This window comes from Onychomys torridus, chromosome 1, assembly GCF_903995425.1.
Source record: "Onychomys torridus chromosome 1, mOncTor1.1, whole genome shotgun sequence".
NCBI classification, from domain to species: domain Eukaryota; kingdom Metazoa; phylum Chordata; class Mammalia; order Rodentia; family Cricetidae; genus Onychomys; species Onychomys torridus.
Genome location: NC_050443.1, coordinates 166,182,502 through 166,200,063, shown reverse-complemented (window position 1 = coordinate 166,200,063; position 17,562 = coordinate 166,182,502). Strand labels below are relative to the sequence as shown.

Sequence of the window (17,562 nt, the reverse complement as noted above, 5' to 3'; positions counted from 1 at the left end):
AAGCCACTGAAACCCCTTTTATTCCTGGTTTCTTGGCAGTAAAATGAGGATAATATCTGACCTCACCAACTGCCAGCCTATCACTGTTTGAAATAAAGAACAAAGGAATGAATGAATGAGTGCTATTCAGTTACCAGCTACTATTCCTAACTCCTTAGATAGTCTTCAATTTGCATTTTAAAGAACAGCTGTGATAACTCACAACTGTAGCAACATTACCTCCTTCTTGCGGTTTCTAAGCATGTTCTGGAACTTGGACAGCTCCTTCTCTTGCTCGCCTTTGATTCTTTTGGCTTCGTCTCGCAAGCGGTTCGTGTGCTCTTGTTCTAGTCGTTCAATTGTCTGTTTCTGCTGCTTCTCTAGATTCTCAATTTCTTGGTCATATTGTCGCTTCTTACTCTGTAAAACAATGCAGTCTGTTACCATACTAATTCATCAAATATTCAAGTAACTATACTTGGGGGCCTATTTTCAGGTTCCTAGTGGCTTTACCCAGAAGTCTGCATAGAGGGGATGATTGGACCATGGGCCTGAGTGCAGGTGTCTGAGATGGCCTGCACTTGACTGTGCTGGGGGAAGGTCTTTTGCTCCACCCCTTGGTGTTTCTATAAATACCCCAGGGTAGAGATAGGGTCGGTTGGAATAGGTTCTAGGCCCTCTCAAGGCTATCTTTTATTTTCTATCTGTTTATCTCCACACTCTAAATCCTTCTATCTAATATTTCCACACTCAAGAAAACTCTGGGGAGCTGTGGGGTTGGTGGGTAAATGTCCCGCAACTATGTAATTTTGAATATAGAAATACGTATTATAAAGTATGCAAGGAAGGAAAGAAAGAAGTAAGGTGAAGCCAGGTATAGTAGCATATGCCTGTAATTCTAGCACCCGAGAAATGGGGGCAGGAATGTAATACTGTAGAGTGAGGCACTGTCTCAAAACAACAACAACAACAAACCCTCAAAAATAAAAGAAAGTGAAAAGGAAAACATTTCAGAAAAAAAATCTAAAATTACAGAAAAAACACAATTTCTAAAATTCTGGAAAACAGAATAAAAGGACTGCAAAAGCACTCAGTGAGAATATTTCTCATTATTTTCTTGGGAACCTGCTGTGGTGACCGAACATAAAACCAACAATGCCACACAACAGTCCTCAACACATTACAAAACTGCAAAGGATTATAATTTAAACTTCAATATTATTTTAAATTATCTTTTCTAACATACTTTTTGTTTGTTTTTTGTGTTTTCAAGACAGGGTTTCTCTGTGTAGCTTTTTTGAAGCCTGTCCAGGAACTCAATCTATAGACCAGGCTGGCCCCGAACTCAGAGGGATCCACCTGCCTCTGCCTCTCGAGTGCTTGGATTAAAGGCATGCGCCACCATGGCCTAGCTACAAACTTTAAACTAGATAACTGAAATTTTGTACCACATTCCTAAATTCCCTTGCCAACTGTGAACACAGTGAGAACTGAAGGCCTCTGCAACAAGTACTACAGCACTGTTTTCTACAACAGCAGGGACGTAGATACAGAGGCTAACTTAAGAGCCAGTGAAAAAAGTAAATTGTGAAAAGTCGCTGACAAGTTCTAAAACTCAGTCAGGCTTGAAAACAACTGCTTCAGATTGCCTTAAAACTTTAGAATCTAGAAAACATAGGCAGTGTTCTCCAAGATAAAAGTGTAAGAAAGGACCTTCTGAGTAGGACCCCATTTGCCCACGAATTTTAAGGCCAACAATTGATAAGTGGGACTTCATAAAACTAAACAGCCTCTGAACAGCCAAAGAAACAATCAATCAGCTGAAAAGGAAGCCCACAGAATGGGAGGGAATCCTTAGCCAGCTCTAATTCTGACAGAGGATTAATATACAGGATTCATAAAGAACTCAAAAAACAAAGAGTGGAGATAACAAACAACCTATTCACATACGGGCCTGAGACCAAACAAAGTTCTCAAAAGAAGAAAAAAAAGTAGCCAAAATATTTCAATAAGTATCGTCAACCCTAGCAATTAGAGAATGCAATTTAAAAAAACCCTGAGATTTCATCGTACCCCAATCAGAACAGAAAAGACCAATGAAAATAACTGACAATAAATGCTGGAAGGGATCTGGAGGAAAAAGAAACCCTCACTCACTGTGGGTGGGATTGCAAACTGCTGCAGCTACTATGGAAATTAGTGTGGAGCATCCTCAAAAAGCTACACTAAATCTCCACAGGACTCAGCTACACCACTCCTTGGTATATGCCCAAAGGACTTGACAGATAATTGCCACCTACTTCACAGACCTACCCACAGACACTTTTGCTCTGCCACATTCATGGCTGCTCTACTCACAACTGGGAAATGGAGCCAACCTCAATGTCCTTCAACTGACAACTGGATAATGAAAATGTGGTCCATCCACACTATAGAACACTATGTGGTCCGTCCACACCACAGAACACTATGTGGTCCGTCCACACCACAGAACACTATGTGGTCCGTCCACACCACAGAACACTATGTGGTCCGTCCACACCACAGAACACTATGTGGTCCGTCCACACCATAGAACACTATGTGGTCCGTCCACACCATAGAACACTATGTGGTCCGTCCACACCATAGAACACTATGTGGTCCGTCCACACCATAGAACACTATGTGGTCCGTCCACACTATAGAATACTATGCAGCTATAAAGAAAAGTGAAATCATGGAATTTGCAAGCAAATGGATGGAAATAGAAAAGATTATATTAAGTGAGTTAACCCAGTCATCGCAGAAAGCAAATCCACATTTTCTTTCATCGTGGCTCTTAACTTCAAATCTCCAGATATGAGTATATAATCTAGAGTAACCCAGAAGCCAGGAAAGTAGCAAGGGACTATGGGAGAAGGAAAGGTGCAGTAGAGAGGAGAGCAGCAGGACAAACGTAGTTAGAAGGGAAATGGGAAAAATGAGGCTGGGGGAGGGTTGGGAGGTGGGAGTAAGGTCAATACAGCAGAGGGAAGATAAGGCATAACAGTAAGGATGTCTGAAAAAGTCACAAGAAGTCCTTATTACCTATTTACCTAAAATTACACATATAATACATCTAAGTCTATGTGTATACATATACATACATAGTCTAAATGAAATTTTCCCACCTGGGCTGACAATGGTCGCCCTAAAAGCCACAGACAATCTAGCAAAAACCCCAATACCAGGCATGAGAAGCTCCCTTATGAGCTGTTGGTCAGGGGAGCCCAAGAGACTTCCAAACACTGCAAGTTATTGCTGTTGCCTTGGTTGCCTCCCAGAGGCTGAAGGTAAGTTCCTGTTGTTGAAGACACCATGCACTTCATACACAAGACCTAGAAAATCCAAGCTGGATCTAACCTGAAAGCCTCCTCCCTAAGGGACTAGCTTTCATGGTACCAGAAGGCTCCGAGCAAGTTTACTCCTTGTCCTACCCAGCTATGACACCTATGAAGAACCAGCACAGCAAAATAATCATAGTGGCACTCCTATTTTGGTGGTAAACAACTCTATAATTGGACTTAAGACTCACTCAACAAGAGAGAAATCATGCCTGGTACTAGAAACTTAGACAACCTACCTATGGTCATAGAACTTGGAGGAGGAACTATAACCATTACTCTACAAACCCAGCATTAATTCCTGGGTGCATTCTAAATATTTACCTTTGTACCTACAGATAACTGTAGCTCTCACCTCGCAACAACAAACAAACAAAAATCTCTTTGCAACAGATAGAGACCATTATAGGAAAACGACACATAATTAAAATGCAGAGAACAAGTGATCCTGTGGTGCCCAGCCCTAAGTGAGCTGCACCTAAGGCTCAGGAAACATTGCAGAAGAGGGGATGGAAAGGTGGTAAGAGCCAGAGGACCAGGACATTTGCTGCAAGACCAAGTCTCTCAAAAATGTTGGGAAAACTACACCCACAAAGTCTCAACCATATAGTTGCCAAAACAATTTCTGAAGGACCACAACATCAATGGAAAATGCTAACCTGGAAGGGGGAATCCCATGGGACCCCAACCCTAGACTAAGAACTACAGGAAACCAAGGAAACCAAGAGTAGGAGAAATCGTCTTCCCCAGGAATAAGCCCAAGTGGTTATCTGATACCGAGTGGTCAGACCTGAAACCATATACATATAAGCAACATTATACACACAGAATATGCTATATTTATATATTTAGGAATATACACGCAAATCAGCAATTAAAGAGAAAAGTCTGAGACCATGAATTTAAAGGAGGAGAAGGGTGCATGGGAGGACTTGGAGAGAGGAAAGGGGAAAAGGAAAATTATGTAATATTTTAATTTCAAAATATTTTTTAAAAAACCCTTAATATTGTAAACTGAAAGATGAAACTGGAACACTGAAGCAGCATTCAGTAACAGACATATCTAAAACTTGGTAAACAATCTACCAGCCTATAATAGATTTCAAATGAAAGTTGGTACACTATAAAACTGGTAGTAAGACAGGGATTGGAGATCCCTTTGAAGAAGTTTTTGTTTTTTAAGAAGCATCCAAAACACCTCAGAAACAGAGGCTAGAGTGGTACACCACAAAACCAGGAAAAATCTCATCATCAGAGAGCAAATTCCATAGCCTACTCCTAGGACTGTTTTTAAAACACTAGATTTCATTTATTAACAAAATAACACAAAATCCAAGACTTCACCATCATTTCTTGCTCAAAGCGCCTGAAAATCTGCTCCCGCTGCTGCTGCAGTTTGCCATTGAGCTGTTGCTGGGCCCTCTGCTCTTCTTTTTGAAGAAATCTCAGCTCTCGAAGTTCCTGACGCCTGACAACGTAGAACAGAAAGAAGCAAATTATACTTTGGAGTAATGTGCTGTGACATGGTCTTTCTGTTGGTGTGAATATGGGTTGCTACTATTGGTTAATAAATAAAGCTGCTTTGGCCTATGGTAAGGCAGGATAAGAGCCAGGTGGAATATCCAAGCAGAGAGACAGGGAGAAGAAGGGTGGAGTCAGGGCAGACACCATCCAGCAGCCCAAGGAACAAGATGTCAGCAGACTGGTAATGTCATGGCCACGTGGCAAAATATAGATAAACAGAAATGGGTTAATTTAAGATGTAATTGCTAGCAAGCAATAAGCCTGAGCCATAGACCAAACAGTTTGTAATTAATATTAAGTCTCTTGAGTGTTTATTTGGGACCAAGAGGCTGCGGGATACAGGAAAACTTCCATCTACAGTAATCCTTTTTTTTTTTTTTTCCATTTTACATACCAATCACAGTTCCCTCTCCTTCTCCTCCCCACTGTACCCCTCATCCACTCCTCAGAGAGGGCAAGGCCTCCCATGGGAAGTCAACAAAGCCTGGCCTATCAAGTTGAGGCAGGACCAAGCCCCTTGCCTCTCAATCAAGGCTGAGCAAGGTATCCCACCTAATACTTTAAATAAAAGCTTTAACTGTAAGATTTTAAACTTTAAAAATAATTTTTCAAACAATCAAAACCTAACCGAGAATTTACTCTTATTTCTCTATTCTACATAGTTTTCAGAAACAGAAAAGAGGTTTAAACTCATGCTGTATTATATACTGTTATATATACTCATTACATGTGTTCCTCTACTCACCTGAGAAACCGCAATTCCTCAGTTTTGGAGTCACTATCTGTAACTATCTTTGACGTTGTTACACTCACTTCTACACCATCAACAATAAATTTGCGTGTTTTCTTCAATGTTTTCTTCTGTCTTCTTGTCTCCTGAGTGAGATTTCATTTGGGTTAGGTTTTATATAAATACTGTACCTGGAAGATATTTTCTTCTTTAAAAATAAAAATGCCTAGACAGCCATGAATACTGCACACATAAAGCAGTAGAAGTCATCTGTGCAACGGTTACATCATACTTAAGCTGAGAACTCACACTCAACTTTGCAGATGAAAAAAAAAAAACTTTACATGAAATTAGGCATTGTGGCCATGTGCATACACAACTTTTATGACACTACATAATAGGTATAGCAGTAATAAAAATTCCATACAAATAAATAAACAGGATGACTTTTCACATATTAAACTTTTCTTCAACTTTCACTGTTGTAGGTTCTCAGCATTACACTTTATATTAGTAAACAGAGTAAATAGACAATTCCTTGGTTTACTGGGGACGGGATGGGGTATAGAAAGTCTAGGGAGCCCAGCACTCAGGAGTGTGACGAGAGGCTGGGCACTCCACAGCAAGACTCTGGAGAGAATGATGGAGAGAAAAAGTGTGGACGAAGAAGGGGAGGGTGAAAGGGAAGGGAACAAAGGAGAGAGAGAAAAGGAGTAGAGAAAACTGGAAGAAAAGGCACTAAATTAGAGATGTGTTAGAATTCAAGTTTGCCCCTGGCACCTGTGAACAACCTCTCAGGGTCCTCATGTTCCCCTCCAAACCAGGACTATGGCAGTCTCCTCAGCATCCCTCTAAAATTTAACGCTGATGTGCTTTAAATATATATACACCTTTCTTCACCTACAAACTTCACAAATTTCTTCAGCTTCTACAATAAGGTGTCTACAATTAATACTCCCTTAGTTCTCACAGAAGTACTTACGGTGGAAGGCGGGAACTGACTCCCACAAGTCCTCTAACCTCCTGACGCTTGCTATGGCACACGTGTCCCCACCCACAAACATTCAAAGTAACAAGTAAAATGTACTTTAAAAAAATACTCTCTTACTACATACACTGACACACAGGAGCCTCGTAAGCTTCTACATAACTGCCATGTGTCTCCTAAGCACACAAGACTTGAGAATTAGGCTCTAAGGGCTCCAAGTGCAGGGCGGTATTTGGGGGTTTGTTTTCTCATGATGCTTATCATGGCAGTATCAATCAATGGCTAGGAATAAAGAAACAAAGCTGGCCATCTACAGGTGCCAGTGGATAAGGATGATTCACACCTTAAAATGCTTTTTAAAAGGAGACAATTCTTTCAGTTTCTCTTTCTTTGGGGTAGCAGTAACACTTGCTAAAACTGCATTCAGACATGTGCAAGGAAAATTAAATAAGACCAAGAAACTACCCTGACCTATTTATCTACCCAAGTTTGGAAAAATAATCTTTATAGATTATTCTTTAAATAATATTCTTTAAATAAATTCTTTAATAATCTTAAAGATTATTCCCAGAATCTATTTCCAGTTCTTTCTTAAGGCCTATGATCCCGAAAGAATCCACAGAGTTATTATTACACAGATTTAAAGTAGCAATGAACTAGAAATTACTAAAATGACAAAGCAAACCGCAAACAAAGCCCCAGGCACACTCACTTGTAAAGACATCGACCCGCTGTCTTTAGTTTTGCTTAAGAAGCTAGAGATGGACAGATTCAAGTCGCTGCCGCTGGTCTCCACAGCAGACCCAGTCCCCGAGTCAGCAACATTTCCCTTTTCATTTTCAGGCTCTTGTGGCAGTATGGTGTCAGGTTTTGGTAAAGCACCCATTTCTCCTTTATTTTCTGTGTTTTCAGAGTTAATGTTGATACTGGGTATTAGGACAGGACAAGGCTCACTGGGCTGTGATGCTGCAGGAGCCTGGGGCTCTGGGTTCACTGGCACTTCCTGTGCAGTTTCCTTTCTCTCCAACTCTCCCTCGGGAGCGGCTGCCTCAGCTTCACTTCCTAGAGCCTGCTCCTCAGCACTGCCAGTCACTGCATGTCTCTCTGTCTCCTCAATGCCATGGGCCTCACTGCCCTGCTCCACTTCATCTGTTCCTGGCTCCTCAATGGTTGCCTGTGTGGTCTCTGAAGTGCTGATTAACAGTCCCTCACCGTCACACACTACGGACTGTTGACCTAGCTCTTCATTCTCAACTCTTTCTTGAACAGAAGATTCTTCCTCAGCACCACCAGCCTCAGGGCTCTCTGTGGGCTTCTCTAACTTCTGGTTTCCTTCCACTACTTCCTTCCCATCAGCACTCTGGGCATCCTTGCTGCTGTGTTCAGGAGCCTTCTCAGCAGCATCTAGTGCCTCATGTGTTCCTACCTCACTGACTACAACTTGGTGAGTTTTGTCACCTTTTCCCAGTTTCTCTTGGGCATCTTCTTTTGTAAACCCAACTTCATTGTCAACTGCCTGAAAATCTGCCTCAGTTTCTCCAGTCTCTTGAGACACTGAGTCCATTGTTTGAATATGCGTATTTTTGATTTCTTCAGGTTTGATAAATTTATTCTCAAGTATCTCCTGGTTGTCTTTCCTCCTGTCTTCCTCTGGTTTCAGATGGTCAGTGTCTGTTTCTGAAGTTACTATATTCCCCTCATTCCCTTCACTGACTGAATTAACAGCCACAGTGGGATGGGCTTCTGTATCAGCTCGAGCTTCCAGCTTCGGTCTCTTCTGTCTCCCATTCTCATGGATTCCTACTGGCTGGTCATTGAGTTCAGCCACAGTTTCTAAGTTAGGATCATCCGTGTGCTCAGTAACAGCCTTCACAGCCTTTGGAGGTTCATCAGTGGAGGGTTTTTCATTAAGAACTTTGTTGCTAAATTTATCCCCAGGAGTACTGATCTCTATTCTTTCTGATACAGATTCCAAAATACAAGCATTTTGAGAAAGTTTATCTTCTTCAGAACTGGCAATACTGAGGTCAGAGGAGGCGCGTTTATTTGCAGGTATCGGCTAAAAAAGATTTTATGCATCATTAGTATTAAAACATGACAAGATGGTCATCCAAATAGCTTTATACATCTATACTCATACGTGAAATATTTAATAGCTACTATATTCTATAAAACTTGAAGCTACAAAAAAACCCTTAAAAGTGAGTCTTCAATAAGAAGCATGGTGAAATAGGTGACAGGAGAACTTTGTAACCAAGTTCACTTCTAAAACCGAAGGGTCTGTACTGCCCTCATGTGTCCCTCAGACACCGCGCACCACATCTCAAACCCCCTCCACCAAATGAAACACGCTGAGTGGCACTGACCAGAGCATTCTCTGCTTCCTCATCATCATCTTCCTCCTTGCCATCTTCAACCTCTTCTGTTACCTCAGCCTTTGCCTCAGCAATCAACTCTCGGACTGGTTTGTTGGAATCGACGGTCACAAAGGGATGCTGTTAATTATTAAAAAAAAAAAAAAAAACAAAAGTATATTCAATGACAACTGAAATGCTTATAAATCTCATATATAAATGGATCCTTCTGTGTCAAAAACATGAATTATGGATATGAAAAACATACACAACTGCAAACATATACCTGGAAAGAGGGAGAAGAGAGTGAACAAATGTTAAGACTGTCTGAACTGGATTTTATTTTGTACAATTTAGTTTTTTTTTTTTTTTAATAACACTATTACTTAGTTAGTGTCTGCATGTGTGCATGTGGTGGTCAGTAGAGTCAGTTTTCTCTACTAGGTGGATCTCAGGGATCAACTCAGTTTGCCAGGCTTGGTTGCAGAGACCTGTACTGAGCCAGCTTGCAGCCCCTGTCTTTTGTTTCATTTTGGTGATGTGAAGAAATTTGTCAAAAATGAAAACAACTTGTAACTGAGTAGAAGTTACATTTGGTTTTTCTGTATGTTTGAAAACTTCATAGATAATTTTTAAATTAAAATTTAAAGAACGTTCTAATTTTAAGCATCACTTCTCTACAAGTAACTAAAAGAGGGCAATGAGATGGCTCTGTGGGTAAAGGTGCTTCTGCCAAAGTAAGGACCTGAGTTCAGTCAGCACCCAGAGTGGAAGGAGAGAACTAACTCCTGAAAGTCATCATCCCCTGACCACCATACTCACACTGTAGCATGGAAAAGCAGGCACATGCACACAAGATTTTTTACATTAGTATCTACAATAAATCTCATCAATGTATTAACAAAGCCCTTCATTAAAAAGTATCTACAAATCTAGTTTTGCTTTTTTAACTAATGCTAACACTGAGTAAAAGACATTTCACTCATCTTTGGGCTTTCAACTCTTAACAGTGTCTGTGTGATGGCTATTCTTGGTTGTCAACTTGACCACATCTGAATTAACTAAAATCCAAACTGCTGGGTATACTTCGGAGGAATTTTTCTCAACTGAATCATTTAAAATGGGAAGACCTACCCTAAATCCAGATCTTCTGAGGTGGGAAGACCCACCTTAATCTGGGCCACACCTTCTGCTGGTGGCCTATATAACGGACATGGAAGAAGGAAGCTTTTGCTCTTTGCCTGTTTGTCCATTCCTTCACTAGCATTAGAGCCTTTGGGGGGATTCTAGCACATACTGAAGAGCAGCTGAGGCATCCAGTCTCGTGGACTGAACAACTACTTGATTCTTGGACTTTCCATCAGGAGACAGCCATTGCTGGAATAGTCAGACTATAACCTGTAAGCCATTCTAGCAAAACCTGTTTGCATCTAGAGAGATTAATTCTATTGATTCTATTTCTCTAGAGAACCCTGACTAACACAGTCTATTATAGGCTAAGATCTTCAACTACAGGAGCAAGGAAATTCTGGGAAGTGTGCTGTAGGACAGAGAGATATACTTGTTGAACACAGCAAGGCAATTTTTCCCACACCCTCTCCTCAGATAAACAGGTCAGCCTAAAACAGTACCATACTGGCATTACACACATACATCCTTACAGCAACTGCCTTAAGATTTGTTATTTTGTTTATCTATAATACTATTTGACATAGTTTTATCTCAAATATAAGGAACAGACCCTGCTTTAAAGTAAAATCAAATTTATCTAACCACCTTACATAATTTGTGTGTGCGCATGTGTGTGTGCATGTATGTGTATGTGTGTGTGTGTGGTGCTCACACATGTGCAATGCACATGTACATGCAGAGCATTCTTTAGAGACAATGTTAAAACACTCTGACCTGGTGACATCATGCTAGCCTCATCTTACCTGTAATAGCTGAGATGTAGTCCACCGTGCATCCACATTCTTTTCCAAGCATTTCTTTAGAAAGTCCTTAAAATTTGAAGACCTGCAGAATAAAATGTCAACAGTGGCGTTTTATTTTACTTTCTCATTATTAAAAAAAAATCAAACTAGATTCCTTAATAAATTATGTTTAGTATAGATTAGTATTGATTTAGTATGAATAAGATCTTATTAAATGTACTCTGTAAATACTAGACATACAGGTAACAAGGCACACAGGTGATTGTAGGAGAAGCTTTCCTGTCCCGACTGCCTGCTCCCAAATAACCGACAGCAGGTTCCCAAATAACTGACTCAGAGACTTCATATAAGTTTTAAATGCTCAGCCAATAGCTCAAGCTTGTTACTAACTAGCTCTTACAACTTAACTCATTTCTATTAATCTATGTGTTGCCCTAAGGCTCGCAGATAGCTTTTATCTCTATCCTATTTCGTATGTCCGACCCGTTCTCCGTCTGGCTGGTGGCCCCTGACTCTGCCCTCCTCGTCCCAGCGTTCTCAGTCTGGCTTTCCCATTTAACTTTATCCTGTTTAGCTACTGGCCAGTTGGCTTGTTTGTTAAACCAGTAATTGAAGCATACATTGACCCAGTGTACATACAGAAGGATTATTCTACAGCAAGCAGGTAATCACTAGAGGCAGCCATACCTTTACAAGTTATCAAAACGTTACAAAAATTGTTACCCTAAGTTCCACAAAAACACATCAATATACAGTACAGAAAATGTCTTGTCCACACAGACCCAGTTCATTCAGTGTCTAACAAAAGGGAAATGATTTACAATGGTTTCCAGGATCCTTACGTCTTTCTTAGGTATTTGTACTTTATGTAGTACAGATATGAGCACCTGCATTCACAAACCAAGTGTGTTCCTAGTACCCAGAGGCCAGAAGAGGGCATCAGATGCCCCGGGACCTAAAGTGCGTGAGTCATCATGTGGGTGCTGGAAACTGAACCCAGGTCCTCTGTAAGGAGCAGAGGTGCCGGGCTCTCAGTCACCAAGCCACTCTCCCGGGTCCTTAAGTCTTGGAAATGGGCCAACCTCCGTCTCCTCACTCATAGTCCTTGTGCCATTTTCCCAAACTGAAACTAAAGGAACACAACATCAAGTTTTGGTTCTTTAAAAACTTTGTTTAAAAGAGCTTACCACTTTGACGGCTGTGCTAATGTTGGGGGCTCAGATTTTGCTATTTTTAGCAACACTCGCATTGGATTTAACTCATGGTGAGGTGGCTCTATCTCAGCCATTTCTATTAATGTAATACCCAGGGACCAAACGTCAGCTTTATAGTCGTAAGGCCTGTCCTTTGATGTCTCACACATGACTACTTCAGGAGCCATCCTACGAAGACGGAAAAATAAAAAGTGAAGATGTTTAATTAACAGTTATTACAAACTATAGTCAGTATAATGACTATATGTGGACAAAATAATAACTGCAGACCCAACTAACAGTATAAATTCATAAAAATGAATACCTACCAATATGGTGTGCCAATAAAGGAATCCCTCCTTTGAATTGTCCTGGTGTTTTTAGCTGATACTCCAAAATCCGCTTGAAATAAATAATCACACAGTAACATTAATGACCGCTTTTAAGTATGGTAAACTGTATTTAATGGAACGGCAGACAGGAGCATTTCAAGTATTTACTAAAGCCTACCTTATTAAAAGATAAACACAACAGAAAGAGAAATGGTTTCTCTGCCATTCTAATTATTTTTTTAATTTTTGTGTGTACCATGTAGTGCATACATGTGCTCATGGAGTTCAGAGGTCAATGTCAAGTGCCTTCCTCTCCTACTCTTAACCTTTTGAGATATTACTTTTTAGTGAGCTTGGAGCTCACCATGTTGGAAAGACTAGCTGGCTAGGGTGCACTAGGATTCCTCCTGTTTCCAGCAACCCAGCACTAGGGTTACAGGCGTCCATCATAAGGCCCAGCTTTTACATGGGTTTTTGGGATCCGTGTTACAGGGTCCCAGGTAATACAGCAGGCATTTCACCCACTGACCCTCCTCTCCAGCCTCTACCACATTAATCTCAATCATCATCCTTCTACCACCTCCTAAAAGAAATTGCCAAATTTTCCATCACAAATACACTGACCACCATCTAGATACATCTTCAAATGATAGTAATAATGACAAATTCCTCAGAATTGAAAACAAAAAAAAAATGTTCACTTTAAATTAAAACCATATATAAATAACATCGGCACTGTAACTTTATCAGTGGGTAAGCCTACCATTTTAGCTTAGAACTCAGAAGCAACTAATTATCTTAAAAACTAAATAAAATATTTTCTTTTGCTTTTGTTCCAAATAAACAACTAAAGAGAATCTCTTCTTAAAAAATTGGTTTTAATTTATAATGAATGAAAAGAATTAATTGATTATAAAGTTATCAAAAATAACAAATGAAAAAATGGTATAATTCATTTTGCAGCCTCAATCAAAGAAGAAATGTGGATTTCAATAATAAGCCTGGGATGTTGGTCTTGGTAGAGTGCTTTCCTGGCACATGTGAGGCCCTGGACTCAATACCCAGTAATAAAAAAAAAAGAACCATAACCAAAGCAGAAGGCAGGCCTTACACTGTTAATAGAACAATACACAACCATTGGTCTTATCCAGGCATCAAACTGAGACTCACCAAGTATTACCAAGCTTTTGCTTCATCCACTAACAAGGAAATACAGAAAGAAACTGAAATCTCATGACCACGTGATCAGCAAGTACAAGTCTAGTGGCCAGATTCAATGTTCTGCCTTTCATTCCTACCTCCTCAAGGAGTCTTTTTAGGAACATTTTGCTAATCGTCCCACTCACTGGGAATTTTAATACCACATATTAAAATGTGTATCTGTTTACATGATGTGGACTTCGGAGAGGTCACAAATCATTATGATTTTTTTTTTTTTTTGCCTCCAAACAATTAAATACTGCTCTCTTGGTTGAACAATGTTACTTCAATGAGAATGCATGCTACCATGTAAAGAAAGGAATAGAGAAGAAATGTGTAATTTATAGAGATGCCAAAGAAAAATCGAAATTTACATATGAGCAAATTTAATCAGAGATAAATATGGAATAACTGAACTGTAAAGAAACACAAATGAGTGATGATAAAGTCAACATAAAGTATGGGAAGGGGAAGGGTGGGGGCTGAAATCAGCTGGGCATGTGAAAGGACTTGTGAAGGGTGCCTGGACAAGTCTAATTTCTTCACTTAAGCACTGATTTCAAAGCTTGTATCTAAAAACTTATATGGCTTTTCTTGTGGATTTCCGTATCTCTTTATCATACAATAAGGATAAAATTCAGCATATTTCATTTTGATGTCACATGTTGTGACAATATAAAATCGGATAGTGAGAATCATTGGAATCAATATGGCTTTTGAATAACTTTACTTTTTTAAAAATCATAATTTTAGACAGCACTGTTCAATTGTCTCTTTTTTAATTGTCTCTTTTAAAAACCCTTCTGAAAAGTTATTTTCTACTTGTGTGTCTATGTGTGAACTTGACAAACTTCAGTCTAAAACCTACATCTAATTCTTTTTATGACATCCATCATTTATTCCTTTGGTATCAAAGACCCAATTAAATGCTAGTCCTTAAACTTATTTTACTTTCAAACCTAAGGTTACTTGATTTAATAAGTATGTCAGTAAATAAAGTAAGAAGCTGGGGATGGGGATTAGTTCAGTGACAGAGTACTCACAAAGTGCAAGGCTCTGGGTGGAACAATGTGGAACAAAAAAAATCTATTAGGTATGTTTTAATAAAAATAAAATTGAGCTTAATATTATATTATACTCAAATACAGAACATTTACAAGTGTTAAATCTATATTCAAAAATTTACAGGAAAAAATTCTAACTAGTGTTTTGCAAGTCTCTACTTCTGAAAATAAAAACACACCATCTTTTACTCCCTTTATGTGTCATTAGGTGCATGTACTTAGGAATCCTAAGAACTGGGGAATGTTTAACCACTGAAGTGTTTACAAGAGCAGCTGGGAGTAAATCTCCCTGTTTTATATGTCTGGGTAGGCCAGAACAGCATCAAGTCACTACATTCCAGAATAAATCTCTGAGCACAAATTCAAACGTTTGAGTAACTTACCCAATTTAATGTCTCCATCTAAGGTAAAAAGAATATTGCCAGCTTTCAGGTCTCTGTGGATGATTTTATTGTCATGTAAGTAACTCAGAGCCTCTAAAGTCTGCTTGCAAACTACTTGGATTTGGGACTCAGTTAATGGTCTCTCAAGTTCTACAAGGAGAAAGTGAAAAAATACATGCATATATTTCTATACAATGAAAACATAAAGCTAACTAAATATTTTCAGTACTACCCCTGTGATCTTGTCAAACATCATTTATTGTAAAAGAGCTAAATTTCTACAAAGATTAATTTCTTGACATAGAATATTCAACATGACATTTCAGAATTATACTTATCTAAAATATAATTAAGTTGATTTTCTTAATGTACTAAACTCTAAAATTACGTATATGTACACATATGGTTGAAGTCTTTCTATTTGAGAACAACTTAAGAAGCAAACATAAGAACAGAGGTATTTACCCAGCATCACAGCATCCACTGCTCCCCCTGCACAAAATTCAATGAGGATCTGCACACAAACAAAAATGTGTCTGTGATTATACCAACTTTCAGAAACGTAGCAAAGACAGATAATTGAAAAGCTACTGATTTATCTAGGCTATAGGAACAGTGCCATGCTAAACAAGCAGGACTCTTTGTCATCAGTTACAAGTCTTAAGGGACGGTCTTCTGAGCATGCATAGGAGAACATGCTATACAAGTACACCCTATCTCCCCTTTCCCTTTTCTTCTTTTTTTATTTTTTGAGTCAGGTTTTCCTATAGCCCAAGCTAGACTCAAATCTGCAATCCTCCTGCCTCTGACTCCCAAAGGCTGATAACAGGTATGTTTCACCATACTTAGTCATGACCAATTTTATAAATAACAATTTTTAGTATCCTTTTCTAATATTACCAAATATAGGTTATTTAATTATTATAATATTATTCATACATTTAAAAGATTTTATCACTGAAATATCTTATTTCCTTCATCTTTCAAGTAACTATTACAATGTTAAGTGACCAAATATATTGTTTAACTTTCAATAAATAAATCCTGAAAAAAGGAAGATTTATTTTAATTTAAAGAGTCATTTTTTTAAATTATGATAATGTTCATATACTTCTGCAGGGATGTGTGCACATGAGTACAAGTGCTCTTGATGACCTAAGAGTGTCAGATCTCCAGGAGCTAGAGTTACAAGCAGCTGGGAATTACCTAATGTGGTGCTGGGAATCAAACTTGAGTCTTCTGCAAGAGCAGTACATGCTTTTAAGCACTGAGCCACCTCTCCAGCCATTTTAATTTAAAAAAGAGGAGTGGGGGTGGAGAAGGCAGGCAGGCAGGCAGACACAATGCACAGATTCAAACTCAATTATCACTGTCATGTACCTGATCTTCTCACTGGTACTAGCTATAATTTTGTAATATGATTATTTTGTTTATATCTACGTCTCCCATTAAATTGTACCTCATAGTAAACCAAATTTTTATTTTGCAATAGTGTCAAATAAAGGTCTACTTGTTAAAATGTCTAGGAGTTTTTCTTGTAATACTTAAAAATATTCGGCTAGAGCCCTGAACAAGTATTTTAGAGACACCATACCAATAATAACTATACTTTTTTAAAATAATATTTTTAGCAAACAGTATAATTTCATATATCTTCCCTCTTGCTAAAAATTTTTTATTTTGTTTTTGTTTTTTTGAGACAGGATCTCTCTACATAGCCCTGGCTGTCCTGGAACTCACTATGCAGACCAAGCTGGACTCAAACTCACTGAACTCTACCTGCCTCTGCCTCTCAAGTGCTTCAATTAAAGTGTACATCACCACACCAGGCTACTACAATATTTTTATAAGTGCTTGCTGATTACAACTTATTTCAAGTTCATTACATGATTTGAAAAATAATTCCAGAGCTAAATATTTTTTCATCCCCCAGAGAAACACAGGCTCAAGAGTGAGCTGAGCCAACCAAGCTCCTAACTGGCAGCAGATGGGTCTAATAGCCTTTTGATTTCAAGCCATATGGTCATTGTTCTAAGAAAAACATCTAAAACTCTATTTTATAAAAAAGCTTTCTTGAGAGGCTGGAGAGATGGCTCAACAGCGCACTCACTGGCTGCTCTTCCAGAGGACCCAGGTTTGATTCCCAGGACCCACACAGTTCATAACCATCTGAAACTCCAGTCCCAGGAGATCTGATGTCCTCTTCCTGCCTCCATAGGAACCAGAAATGAACATGGTGCACAGACATACATGCAGATAAAACACCCACAAATATAAATCAATATTTTTTAATTTATGAAAAAGCTCCTAATAAAACTATATTAGTTCAAGTAAATATTAAAATATTATTGCTTTATTCATACCTATTTTCTTAAAAAATGAACAAAATGTATATAATTTAACCACTTCATCATGCAGTGAAGTTGAGACTAATATAAAATTTAACATTTCTCATAGTTTATAGCATTGTATGATTTATAAAAACTTTGGGATAAAAATTATAAATAACACATAGA

At 38.8% G+C, this 17,562-nt stretch overlaps 1 protein-coding gene across 1 annotated transcript in view; it reads right to left on the bottom strand.

The window, feature by feature from the left end:
• Slk (STE20 like kinase) overlaps positions 1-17,562 on the bottom strand; it is a 60,221-nt gene that overhangs the window by 19,007 nt on the left and 23,652 nt on the right. The window contains exons 3-12 of the mRNA XM_036171948.1: positions 15,512-15,560; positions 15,047-15,196; positions 12,397-12,469; positions 12,062-12,256; positions 10,875-10,956; positions 8,953-9,081; positions 7,299-8,645; positions 5,614-5,744; positions 4,689-4,812; positions 220-399 (exon numbers count right to left, since the gene is read on the bottom strand). Coding sequence (XP_036027841.1) covers positions 220-399; positions 4,689-4,812; positions 5,614-5,744; positions 7,299-8,645; positions 8,953-9,081; positions 10,875-10,956; positions 12,062-12,256; positions 12,397-12,469; positions 15,047-15,196; positions 15,512-15,560 — 2,460 coding nt within the window. The remainder of the gene's footprint in view (positions 1-219; positions 400-4,688; positions 4,813-5,613; positions 5,745-7,298; positions 8,646-8,952; positions 9,082-10,874; positions 10,957-12,061; positions 12,257-12,396; positions 12,470-15,046; positions 15,197-15,511; positions 15,561-17,562) is intronic.